The following is an 11625-nucleotide window of genomic DNA, read 5'->3' as shown; positions in this document are numbered from 1 at the left end:
GAGTGATTTGTAAATTAGGCCAACCATAAGGACCAATTTTGCATTTATCCCTAAAGAAAATTTCTTCCTAAATAAAATAAAGTAAAACCTTAATCATGAAATGAAATGGGTCAATGACTGAAGATTGAAGAATGATCAAATCATTAACATTAATCCACATTAATTTACACATATAGGGACACTGGTTTTAGCGTGCAAATAAAGGAACGGGAAAACAAAAGCAAACCTAAATGCAAGAAAACAAGGAAAAATTAAGGCAGATTATTTCACGAGGCTCGAGAAGGGGAGATTTGCCCCCTCTTCCTCATATATATTCAGTCTTCCTCCTCTTCACCATCTTCAGGCAGCCCACTCTCATCTCCAATACCTTCGAGCAGTTTGTCAACGTCCTCCCCTAGCTCAAGCAACCTTGCACTTAATTTTTCAACCCTGCTCTGTTCTTGCCCGAGGCACACAAGCAAATCATTCAGTTCTGCCTCGCTCTCCTTCTGGGCTTCTTCCCTTGCTTCGGCCTTTATTGCCTCAACATCTGAAAATGTTGCGGGCCCTCCACTCTTCAAAGCTTTCACTTCCTTTTCCAAATGGAAGTTGGCTTGTTCAAGACTGTTGTAAGCGTCAGATAGGCTCTTCAGATCGGATTCCATCTTCCCGGCTAAGTTTTGATACATGGATGCCTCCGATTCGATCTGTGCTTTCTCTGCTTTCAGCATCTCCAACCGTTGAGATGTTTCCTGAAGTTCTCTCCGGAGTGTCTCCACCTGGACCCTATCCAAGCCCCCACTCACTCTCTGCCCAGGCTGGGAAGAACCGCCTCCACCCGTTTTTGTGAGGTCCTCAGCCAAAAGCGCATTTCGACTAAGAAGGTCCTGAAAGAGAAGAAAGGGAAGAAGAAAAGCAGGTCCAATTTAGTCCCATATATGCTAAATATGCATAATGAAGTGCAGTTCTACAGAAATCTTTCAGCAATCGTTCCAATATCCCATTAATCACCAGCTCTTATGTACCAAACGACCATGCACAGAGAGTGACTATGCCTAACTCACTACAAAATGAGTGTAAAGCCCAAGAAAATAATATGCATATTTTAGTTATTAAAAAATAACAAAATGCATAAAATACACACTAGGGTATTTGACAAACACACTAGGGAACCTATGGCTGATTTATATTACTATCCTACTGGTATTCTCCCCATTATTAGGTGATGCTTTTCAGAAGATAAAATTATCTGATTATTATATTTTCCTTCTACTTATCAAAAAAAAGATAAAATTATAAAGAATAGAAAAAGCACTAGTTGTACATAGAACAATACCTGAATCTCAGAGCATTGCTTCTCTACAAATGCTTTCAGCCTTTTGATATACTCTCCATCACTTTCACCACTTCTCTGCTCCAATTCTGCTGGCACCACTGCCACCTTGCTCTTTGGCTGACTGTAGACCTCAACAATGCTTTCTCTGATATCTGCCTCCAAACTCTTAACAAGGTTCACAAATTGATCATCAAATATTGCTGAAAGAATTGGATGATCCACATCTTTCTGATCAAGCGAATCATTCTCCACAACATCTTCAATCTCTGCCAAACTGGCAGCAGTAGATCTTGTCAATGGTTTACGATGCTGAGCTGACTTTGCAGAGGTAAAAAGGAAGCTTTTCTGCATCTCGTCGAACTTCAAGAAGTATGATGTAAGCCCGAGTTTCTGGCTTATTGTATCAACTACTGCAAAAGCATTCTTTCCATTATCATTGGATTTATTGTAAATCACACATTCTCCCAAGAGAACTGCTGTCAAACCCCTTATCCACACTGTTACAGACGAGTTCGATACCAACTCAAGCAGATATGTAAGGTGGGGACGTGAATCTAGGAAGCAATTGACTGCGCTAGGGCAATCAGTTAGCCATGTGACCAGTAATTTCAAGATGATTGGCTGAACATACAGATCTCCTGATGTCCTTGATTTTCCATCTTTATTTTTCATAGAAGAGGCAAGAGCCATGTATTTTACGATTCGGTGCATTAGTGGCTCTGGCGCTCCAAGGGATGGCATCGGTTCCTCGAGTTCAATTCGTAAAACCTGAAAAGTTTCTAATAAGATTAGATAAACATGAGTGAAGAGTCATTTTTTCCCATCCAAAGAAGTTTCAACAGAGAAAACAAAGTTCCTTGGTTTTCCTTTTTTATTTTTTTTTCCTCGACACTTTCTCCTTTTCAATAGCTGAAGTGCAATAGTCATCTTCACCCTCTAGTGGCACAGATTTACCTACCTCAAAACTTTATATCCCATGTAGAAACATATTTTCTGTCAATGGTCAATGCCTTCTAAGGTGGAAGCAGAGTGACCAATGGTGAGTGGTAAGTAAAATTCAACAGTAAGGCTAAAGGTGCATACCATTGTAAAAGAATTAATATAAGTTCTGCAGCTATCATATAAAGTATGAAGGATAGTTAGCCCCAACTAGAACCATTTATCATGCAATCATAATGAAAAACAATATAATGATGGAGTAGATGAAAGAAATATAAGTAAATTTTACAGCAGTTAAGTATAAATGGTGATGAAGGAGCCTATTATCATATTAGTTTAGCCAAAAAAAAAAAAAAAAAAATTCTATTATCCTTTTAAGAAACAAGTAATTAGTAACAAAAATCAATATGTCTCGATCCAAAGCAAGCATTTACCAGATAACTTTTAATCTCATGACAATAATTCTTGTTTCTTTGTTAGGTGAAAGAAGTACTAAACCATCGCCTTATGCTTTTTAATGAGATTTGCTTGATTACCTATCTAAAAAAAGAAGTACAAAATCATAAAAAGTGACCGCTTACCCTTTCCTTGCACTGGAAATTGTCCTTCAATACATGAGAAAGAACACTAGCAGCTCTGCAACAAGTCTGCACTTCAAAATATTAGCTAGACAGTTCTCACATAGCAAGCACCCAAAATAAAAGCTTAAAGTTCTATTAGTGCTCATAAAAAGATCATAATCTTTGTACATAAAAGATTAGATGATCTGACAATTCAGCTAGTACTAGTTTTGTATTTGGAACATATGTTAAATTACTAAAGCATCACATTACCTCAAGATCACCATCATTTTCACTCAATGTAAGACCACGCAATAGCATGCTGCAGGAGAAAAATACTTTTAAGGTTTATTCATCAAAAGTGGCCTTTTTAAACTAAAAATGAAAAGAATGTGATGATCTATGATTAATTCATGTAACATAATCTAATATACTGACCAAACTTAAAACAGAGAAATCAACGGTAAAATGCAATCCTCAATGCACACAGAACAGACAAACCTTCCAAACGACATGTTCACATCCTCCTCAAGGGGAGCATGAGTCATTGAATGCGGCTGAGGAGTTAAGGTGGATGCTAACATTGTTTGGCCATCGGCATTTTTCTGATTCAAATGAGAGGGAACAAACAAAGCAAAGCAAATTAAAACGAAGCTTACACATACAAGGTCAAGAAGCAATAATGTACACAAACAAAATCTTATAAAATACGCAACCTCACAAAAGTTCTTAAAAATATAATCAGCTGCAATAAACTCTTGCATACTAGACGTCCGCAAAAGGATTCGAAGAATTGAGTTCATAGCAGGTTCTACTTGTGGCTCTGTTCCAAGAACTTTGCTTGTGAGGATATCAAGATTCTTGGGATGTCCAGCAATCAGATCACCAATGCATCTTAATGCCTGACAAAGTGAATAACCATAAAGAGTAATGCAGAGATTTACCTTTATACTCCCTAATAATCAAGCAATAGGTGATTAAAGTTACCATGGTATGTAAAAGGGAAGATAAAAGAAAAGAAGAAAGCAACAAGGAGGTGAATATGCAATCCACCTAACAAACACAAAAATAATTGACGCTATGCTACTGCAACTGCTGAATGAGAAGGTCCATCAGGTGGACATCATCTGCAATATCCTTCCACTTTATAAGTAACAATGCCTCATATCAGGAGGAATAAAAGGCAGACTTTAAAAAAAGAGTAGTGAAAATTCGAAATAGAAGCCTAAATGGTTACTAAAGTGTAATATCTCATCTATTAACTCTCTCTATATGCAACGTGTGTGTCGAAGTGAGAGAGGGTGGGAGGGGAGGGGTGGGGATAGAGAGACAGAGAGAGAGGGAGAGAAGAACATCCAGAATAGTCATCTTACCGCACAACGGACAGCTACTGGTGCCCACTGGCTTTCAACACCCAACATCAGAAGATGATCCAATACTTTTTTCTACAACCAATGCACAAAATACAGGATAAGATACAGCCAAAAGAATGATCTAAGGCACTAATCGTAGCAGATATAGAGTTAGTAAGAAACCTGAACCAGCGTAGTTTTATTTGTCAGCTTATTCGCATCTTTTCCAGGATCAGCCTCTGGACCTCCCGTCATTAACAAATTAATGGTTTCCAATGCACTGAGTAGAATAATTGTCTACTGGCATGGCGATTGTTTCAAGGACAAGAAGAAAAACCAGTAAGGCTTCTGTGACAGCATATCCAAAGGTCTATGACATAGATTTATATACATTTGAGTATCTAACCTTTTGTTGGGTGAAATTGTAAGAACTTCCCCGTAGTTTCAAAATTGATACTAAGGGGTCAAATCCCATGGTCTCCCTCAGTAGTATCTGAACCATATTTCAAAAATTAGTAGCAGGAAAGAATCTCATGCATAAATAATAAGACAACAGAGGCTGCAAACCTGATTAGATGCATTACTGCGGAGAAGATTGTTCAACAATTCAAGACAGTCCTGCACAGTTACATGTACAAAGGTTTTTCAACCAAGATATTCATAGAATTTCAAATGCTTGTAAAGAAAAATAGAACTGAATGGAGGAATAAAAACCCATGGAAGCTTTGATTAATAACCACTTTGTCTTCTGAGTTCTGACACAGACAAAAATTCTTGAAAACAGGCTTTAAAGGCATGAGGATATGGTCTGTTTATTCTAACAAATTCTCTACAAAGAATAAACTTCCTTCTCTACATTTAAGTGTGTCTGAGCAAGTAGAATCATAGAGAAAGCAAAATCATGATAATAGATCACCAATTCCTTTCCATATGTTTTCTCCTCACCTAAATGTTTAACTAGTACGTGGCAGATGAGCAACATAATCCGTAACCACGAGGACTGCCAAAAGATAATATAAAGCATGCGGATGTCAATCTCAAAAAAACAGTGGTGAAACCAAAATTCTCCTTCACTTAGGCTACAAGTGGAATCATAACTACAGAAATCCATGATGAACAATAGTGTTCAAAATCTGACATTGATGGATATGGTTGATTAATTTTAGCATATAAAGAGCTGTCTCATTTAGCTGGCAAATTAGTAATACGCAATAGAGGCATTTAAGCTCTGGTACTTTATCAATGAAGCCCTCTTAGTAATCCATGACAAGCAGCTCAACTCATTGACATAAAAAGAGAGTAATAAATATGAAGCACCAAAAAAAAAAGGAAGTTTAATTGTAGAAGCCAATCAATCAAAGCTGCTTGTATAAACAAGTGATTTTCAGCAAACAAGCAAGAATAACAATGAATCACCTGCACAACGACACCACCCTCTGAACCTCCTTCCTCTTTGATGATGCTGAAAATCTTCTCGAAAGCACCTTCAAATACCACAATTTTTTGAATCTCCTAAAATCACAAAACTGTTTTACTTAGTAAGGAAATCAAACACACTTTTTGAGTGCAGGTTAAACAGAATAATTAAATGAAGAATTAAAAGGAAAATATTACCTCAGCTTCACGGGTCAAATAAGTAAGCAACAGTAAGGCCTCGTTTCGAATGACCTAAAACAACCACAATCATTTTCAATAAAAGTACAAAGTACAAACAATTGAAGATATGTTGGTGTTCCCTTCACATTAAGTAATACAACAGCCAACATCTTAAAGGTTTCCAGCAAGTTATATTTTAAAGTGAAAGATTAATAGACAGAAATTGTAAATGGAAAAATCAGCCCGGGAGTTCATATACAAAATTAAAATTTTCCTACCAAATGAGATCACACCTAAAAGCTTCTATTGTGAAGAAATATGCCTATGACAAAGCTCAACTATAAATTTGAGGGAAAAAAAATAGCTGAAGCAAGATCCCATGAACAGGTTTTCTACCTCACGATCCATTAGCATATCCATCAACCGAGTTATACCACGAGGAATGGTCAGAATGGCTTCCTGTAACCTGAAGAGGAACTCAGAAAAAATTCTTCCCAGCACAATTTAAAAGAATCCAAAAGCAAACGCACATAGGCAAGATAGTAGCCAAAAAACTAATATCTCCCAAAAAACTAATACCTATTTGGTGAATTTGTGAGGAGCGCTGTCAAAAGTTGAAGAGTATAATATCGTACATAGAAATCCTCTTCCGACTGCCAAAACACCAAAGAAAAAGAAAAATGAAAAGATGCATAAGCCAAGCAGAAAATGCATAAACCAACCAAATGCAATTAACAAAATGTTCATGATGATACAAAATTTAACCCTTCAAGCTCTCACCAACAGACTTAGAAGAAGAGAAATGCTGTCTGCTTCTCTGGAAAGTAAATCAGTGTTCATTAAAGCTGGTTGAACCTCATTCTTTGGCCCTTTTGCATGCTCAATAGGAGTGAGGGCACCTACAAGAGTTTCTAGAGCACCTCGAACCTGCACAAATGGAATGGATAAACTCATTGTCTTACTCAGTCTTGGAACATGATAAAATTAAAGAAAGAGCATTTTGTTCAGAATGGAAAATTCATAAAGTCACAGAAGAAGGAATAGGGTATAACAATCAATCTTGGAGGCTAAGAAATTAACACTGCAATAAGAGTGGACTATTATTTATCAGCAATAAAAAAAAGTGTGTGTGTGTGGGGGGGTGGGGAATGCTCTAGAGGTCCCTGACGTTGAGGTATGACTTTTTATCAAATCACTCCTTGAAGTTTAAATTTGATCGATTTACTCCCTAAAGTTTCAATTGTTAAAATAGATCCTTCTGTTAAATTTATAAATGTGCCGCCATATCATACCCAATTAGAAGATGACATGTGTCCCCGGTCAGAATAGGAAATTAAATTCCTTCCACCTTCTAATTGGGTATGACGTGACAGTACTGTGAAAAATTTAATGTAAGGCAAACAGAAGATTCCATTTGATAACAATGGAAACCTTACGAAGTAAATCAATTAAATTTAAACCTCAAGGAGTGACTTGAAAAAAAAAGTCATACCTCGGACCTCTAGAGCATTTTTTTCAAAAAAAAAAAAAAAAACACAAAACAGAGAAAAAAGCCTTATGTCCCACTTTCGGTTTCCACCAATGACCACAAAAGAGCTTCAGCAGAGTAAAATATCTGATTCTCCATTAAGACAGCTGAAGAACCATCTCAATGATCTAAATGCTCTTAGAGAGTGAAATATTTCTTCTTCTTTTTTTCTTTTCTTTTTCTTTGCAAGTAGAATGTGGAATACTTCAAAACATACTTTTGAAACTATAGTCAAGAATATTTTCTTCACAACCTCTGTCCATGTTCAGAACCAAATCTGTACGGCTCCTCTATCATGGTCATAAGAGGTATTTTAATAAGATATAGCACATTGGAAATTTGGCAATCAATTCGAGGAAAAAGGCTAATACTCAATAGAGGAAACCATAAGATCAATTTACAAAAAGACATATGGATCGGGCCATTGGGTTTTGCCTAACTGTTGAATTTAACCATTAAACCATAAAATGTTTCAGAATAGAAGACAGCTGATACTGAAGAACATGTCAGAATTGTTTTAAACTACCTAAACCTCTATATTCAAGGCCTAACGAGAAATTTATACCAGGAAGCTGTGCACAACTGGAAGTCAGAGTTCAGTTTTCACTCTTTTTCTCTTAAATGTAGAACTTCATAAGTACTTTTTTGAGTGATGAAATTAAACTAAGAACAGGAAAAAAATGACAAGTACAAATACGAAGGAAAGAAAGAACTGCACCATTTCAACATCGTCACGTTCTTCCTTTAAGACCCCCATAATTACAGGGAACCCTGCAAAAGTAAACCAAATATATTATACATGGCTGTCATAGTACAAAGACTAACCCACTTTATCAAAAAAGAGAGAAGCATTCACCCATTGCACCAAATGCTAGCTGGGCAGCTTGACTTTCCACTACAACAGACTGAAGCTCAATCATAGCACTCCTCCTGTCTTCTGCCAGTTGACCATTGCTTATTCGGTTGAGCAAGCGCTCAACATAGCTAGCAATATAAAGCACACAATGGATTGATTACATAAGCATACACTTCTCCAGCATATAATATTGCATAGTGATGATAAAAATGGATGGTCCAAATTTCTAATCAAAAGCATGAAAATAAGTAACAAAGCAAAGAACATCATAGAATATTCAGGATGTACAAAATGAAATTGAAAGAAAGGCAAAAGGTAGCAACTAAATTGATTTGAGCAAAGAATACAATACAAAACAGGCTACCAGCTGCATAAACCAACCAAATGCATATTTCTTGAAAACTACTGACCAGAACCACCACCCATTCCAATGAAATAATACATTATTTTCCAATGTCTATAAGCCTTCAAACATTTTTTAAACTGACATGAAACCTCACCAAGGCTGGGCCCTTTGGACCCAATCCTAGGGAGTAAACCCTGGATACACGACCCCACCCACCATAACAAGAAACGTGTATAAGGTAATTCAGGAAAACTCCTAGTGCAGAACTGAGGATGTCAGAGTCTACGGCTCATCCTAAGCCTTCATACATATTACATGGACAATATCTCTCCTAACACTGATGAAGCACCAACAGCAACATAGGAACACAAATATTTGATCAAACAAGTATAATATGAGAAGGCAAAGCATATCTGAGTCATAGAGTATGATTTTAATTTTAAGCAAAATCGCGAAAAGTGTAATGTTTGCGAGTGTGTTTTTAAAATATTGCAAAACGTAGAAAAATCTGTGTTTTTAAATCGTATGTAAGGGGGTGCGTTTTTAAAAAAACGCACAAATTTAAAGAATAAATTGCAAATTTAAAGGTTAAATCACGATTTTACCAAACGCTTAGCTGCGTTTTTAAAAGTCGCGTTTTCAAATCACACATTTTAAAACCACAAATCCAAACGGACTCATAGACTACATATCCTTATGTCTCGACAAGTTCTTCTAGAATTAGTTTTGACTGGCACGAAAGAAAGAGTTGCAGCGCATCTGAGTTGCATACACTTTATTCAAACTCATAAATATCACTAGTATAGAAGAGAAAACTACCTGTCTTCATTTGAAGCAGAATTCTCATTCCCAAAAACAAGCCCAACAACCCCCTGCATGATAATTTGCTGCTTAATTACAAACGAATATAAAAATACAAAGCACGAATACCGTTGACTATATCTATTCAATCATATATATTGGCCCAGAATAAGTGGGAATGCACCACTAACCAAAAGACATCCCTCTAAAGAACCCAAAAACCTATGCTTGCCCACGACTTGAAATACAGTAAAATCATACACTTGAGAGAGAAAGTAAACAACCAATCGTGAATTTATTACATCTCATTCAAGACTTTTCTGCCCATGATACTCAGAAATTCAACCATTTATAGTAACCAGTAATCTTGTAGACAAAATCATATGCTTGCAATTCAAATTTAAGGTTTTAATTATCATGCTACAAAATGAACAAAAAAAAAAAATGATAAGACCTAATCGTAGAATAGACAAAGAAAAATACGAAAATGAAAATACCAAAGAAGACCATATTATGAGTACTTATTCATTGTGTTAAATTTACATCCAGTAGAACATGCATTACAAATTTAGGCTTCGCAGTTTGCTAATAAATGTGATATTACAACAATAATAAAAATTAAACTGTAGAGAGAGAAAGAGATTGAGAGAGGTGACCTTGTAACCAGACACCAAATCCATATTCCTAGGTCACCAAATTGTAAGAAAATCCTGAAGAAGAAAAAAAACGTCAAAATATTTCAAACAATCTTGTTCAGATCAAACTCGATCAAACAAACATGGATTATTATATTATTTTACCAAAAATACAAAAAGAGCTCACAGGAAACACAAACTAAAGAAACGACCCCTAAATTGAAAGTTCCTTAGAAATGCAGGGAAAATAGCAAGGAAAAATTACTTGATTGCGATGATGATCGATTAAACTGATCAAAACGAAGCGTAACGATCTCACTGTGCTTTGCTTGCAAGTGGTTTTGAATGCCGGGTTTTGTCTTTAATTCGCGTATTCGAGCTTTGACCTCAGACGCAAGCCACAGAGCTCGCCAAAATTAACGTTGCAGTCGCTGGTGAGTAAACCGGTGAACCGAGAGAACTTGGTAAGCTTGCTGGCGTCGGGCCACAAATTTAGATAGGGCCTTTCCATATGGGCTTAATAATTTTTTTGTTTGGATCCCATTGGAGTTCAAGAGTATTTCCAGTACCATACGGTTTGGCCTATTGAACCCGGACATCTGGGTTTACCTGATTCGGCAGGCGGGTTTGTGGTTATCCAACACCTTGGATCTAATGAGAGATTGGGTCGCTGAGGTCTTTGAATCGGGATCAAGTGCAATCCCGTGTGGGCTGCTGTATATTCAGTGAGCAATTTTGCAAGAAATGCCTTTTTAGCGTTTGGGCTGGGGAACGGTTGATAATATTAAAGCCCATGCTTGAGGGCTTAATGGAAGCCCATCTTCAATCATCCATCTCCTCTCCATTTCAAATACCCATTTCAAGTATTTGATAGTCAAGATTAAATATTACATTTAATGGTATATATTGTTTCATGGTAAAATCGGATCTGGCTTATATGCTGTTATTATTATTTTTTTTTTTTTATATATATGTCCACACAAGAGGAAGGAGGGAGGATTCGAATTAATGACATCCGCTTCATAAGGTGTGATCCCCAACCGATTGAACTACCCCTTGGAAACTTATATGTTGTTATTAAAATAACATGTATGTTGTAGTGTAAGCAATGGTTAAGATTGAATTTCAAAGTTGACTTACTTTAAGAAGCTTTTAATAGGAGAGAGAATGAAAAAAGATTTTGAGAGATTCAATCTTGACCGTTGTTTAAACTACAATTAATAATAGCATGTAGTCCTCAAGAGGTAGCTTAATCGGCTGTGAATCACGCATCATGAAGTAGAGGTCATTAATTCGAATCCCTCATTCCCCTTCCCTTGTGTGGACATGTCAAAATAAATAAATAAATAAATAACAGCATGTAAACCAAATCCTAGTAAATCTATTATCATATCATTAAATGTTTTAAATGACGTATCACTATATATATCGTTAAATGCAATAAAATAAAATTTTGGTCATAAAATGATTCTTACTCTTCTTAACTTCAAGTAAAACGAAAAATATCTTATTCCTGGTCGAACACGGTCATTGAATTCAGGCATTGCTGACAAGTGACAATAATGGTCACTCTCCCATTTACCAACCCTTGACCTTAGACATATTATCACAATAATGGTTAAGACTCCTAAGGTAGGTCAATAATAATTAATGAGATGGATGTATGTGTAGTTTTTCTATATATAGACTTTAGGGAG

The 11625-nt window shown here is 36.3% G+C and overlaps 1 protein-coding gene across 1 annotated transcript; it reads right to left on the bottom strand.

The window, feature by feature from the left end:
• Nucleotides 1-118: 118 nt before the first annotated feature.
• On the bottom strand, nt 119-10373 carry LOC132180860 (golgin candidate 6). Its single transcript, XM_059593837.1, has 20 exons — nt 10194-10373; nt 9950-10003; nt 9312-9364; nt 8147-8274; nt 8009-8061; nt 6543-6689; nt 6342-6415; nt 6159-6228; nt 5781-5834; nt 5583-5678; nt 4734-4784; nt 4573-4659; nt 4350-4463; nt 4188-4259; nt 3531-3716; nt 3316-3419; nt 3088-3136; nt 2836-2901; nt 1316-2083; nt 119-866 (listed from the first exon to the last, which is right to left on the bottom strand). The coding sequence occupies exons 2-20, from the start codon at nt 9971-9973 to the stop codon at nt 315-317; spliced, it is 2748 nt and encodes a 915-aa protein (XP_059449820.1). The 5' UTR covers nt 9974-10003; nt 10194-10373; the 3' UTR covers nt 119-314.
• Nucleotides 10374-11625: the final 1252 nt, after the last annotated feature.

The sequence above is a fragment of the Corylus avellana genome, chromosome ca5, assembly GCF_901000735.1.
Source record: "Corylus avellana chromosome ca5, CavTom2PMs-1.0".
Lineage (NCBI taxonomy): Eukaryota > Viridiplantae > Streptophyta > Magnoliopsida > Fagales > Betulaceae > Corylus > Corylus avellana.
The sequence above is the reverse complement of the archived record's forward strand: the minus strand, read 5'-3'. Positions and strand labels throughout refer to the sequence as shown.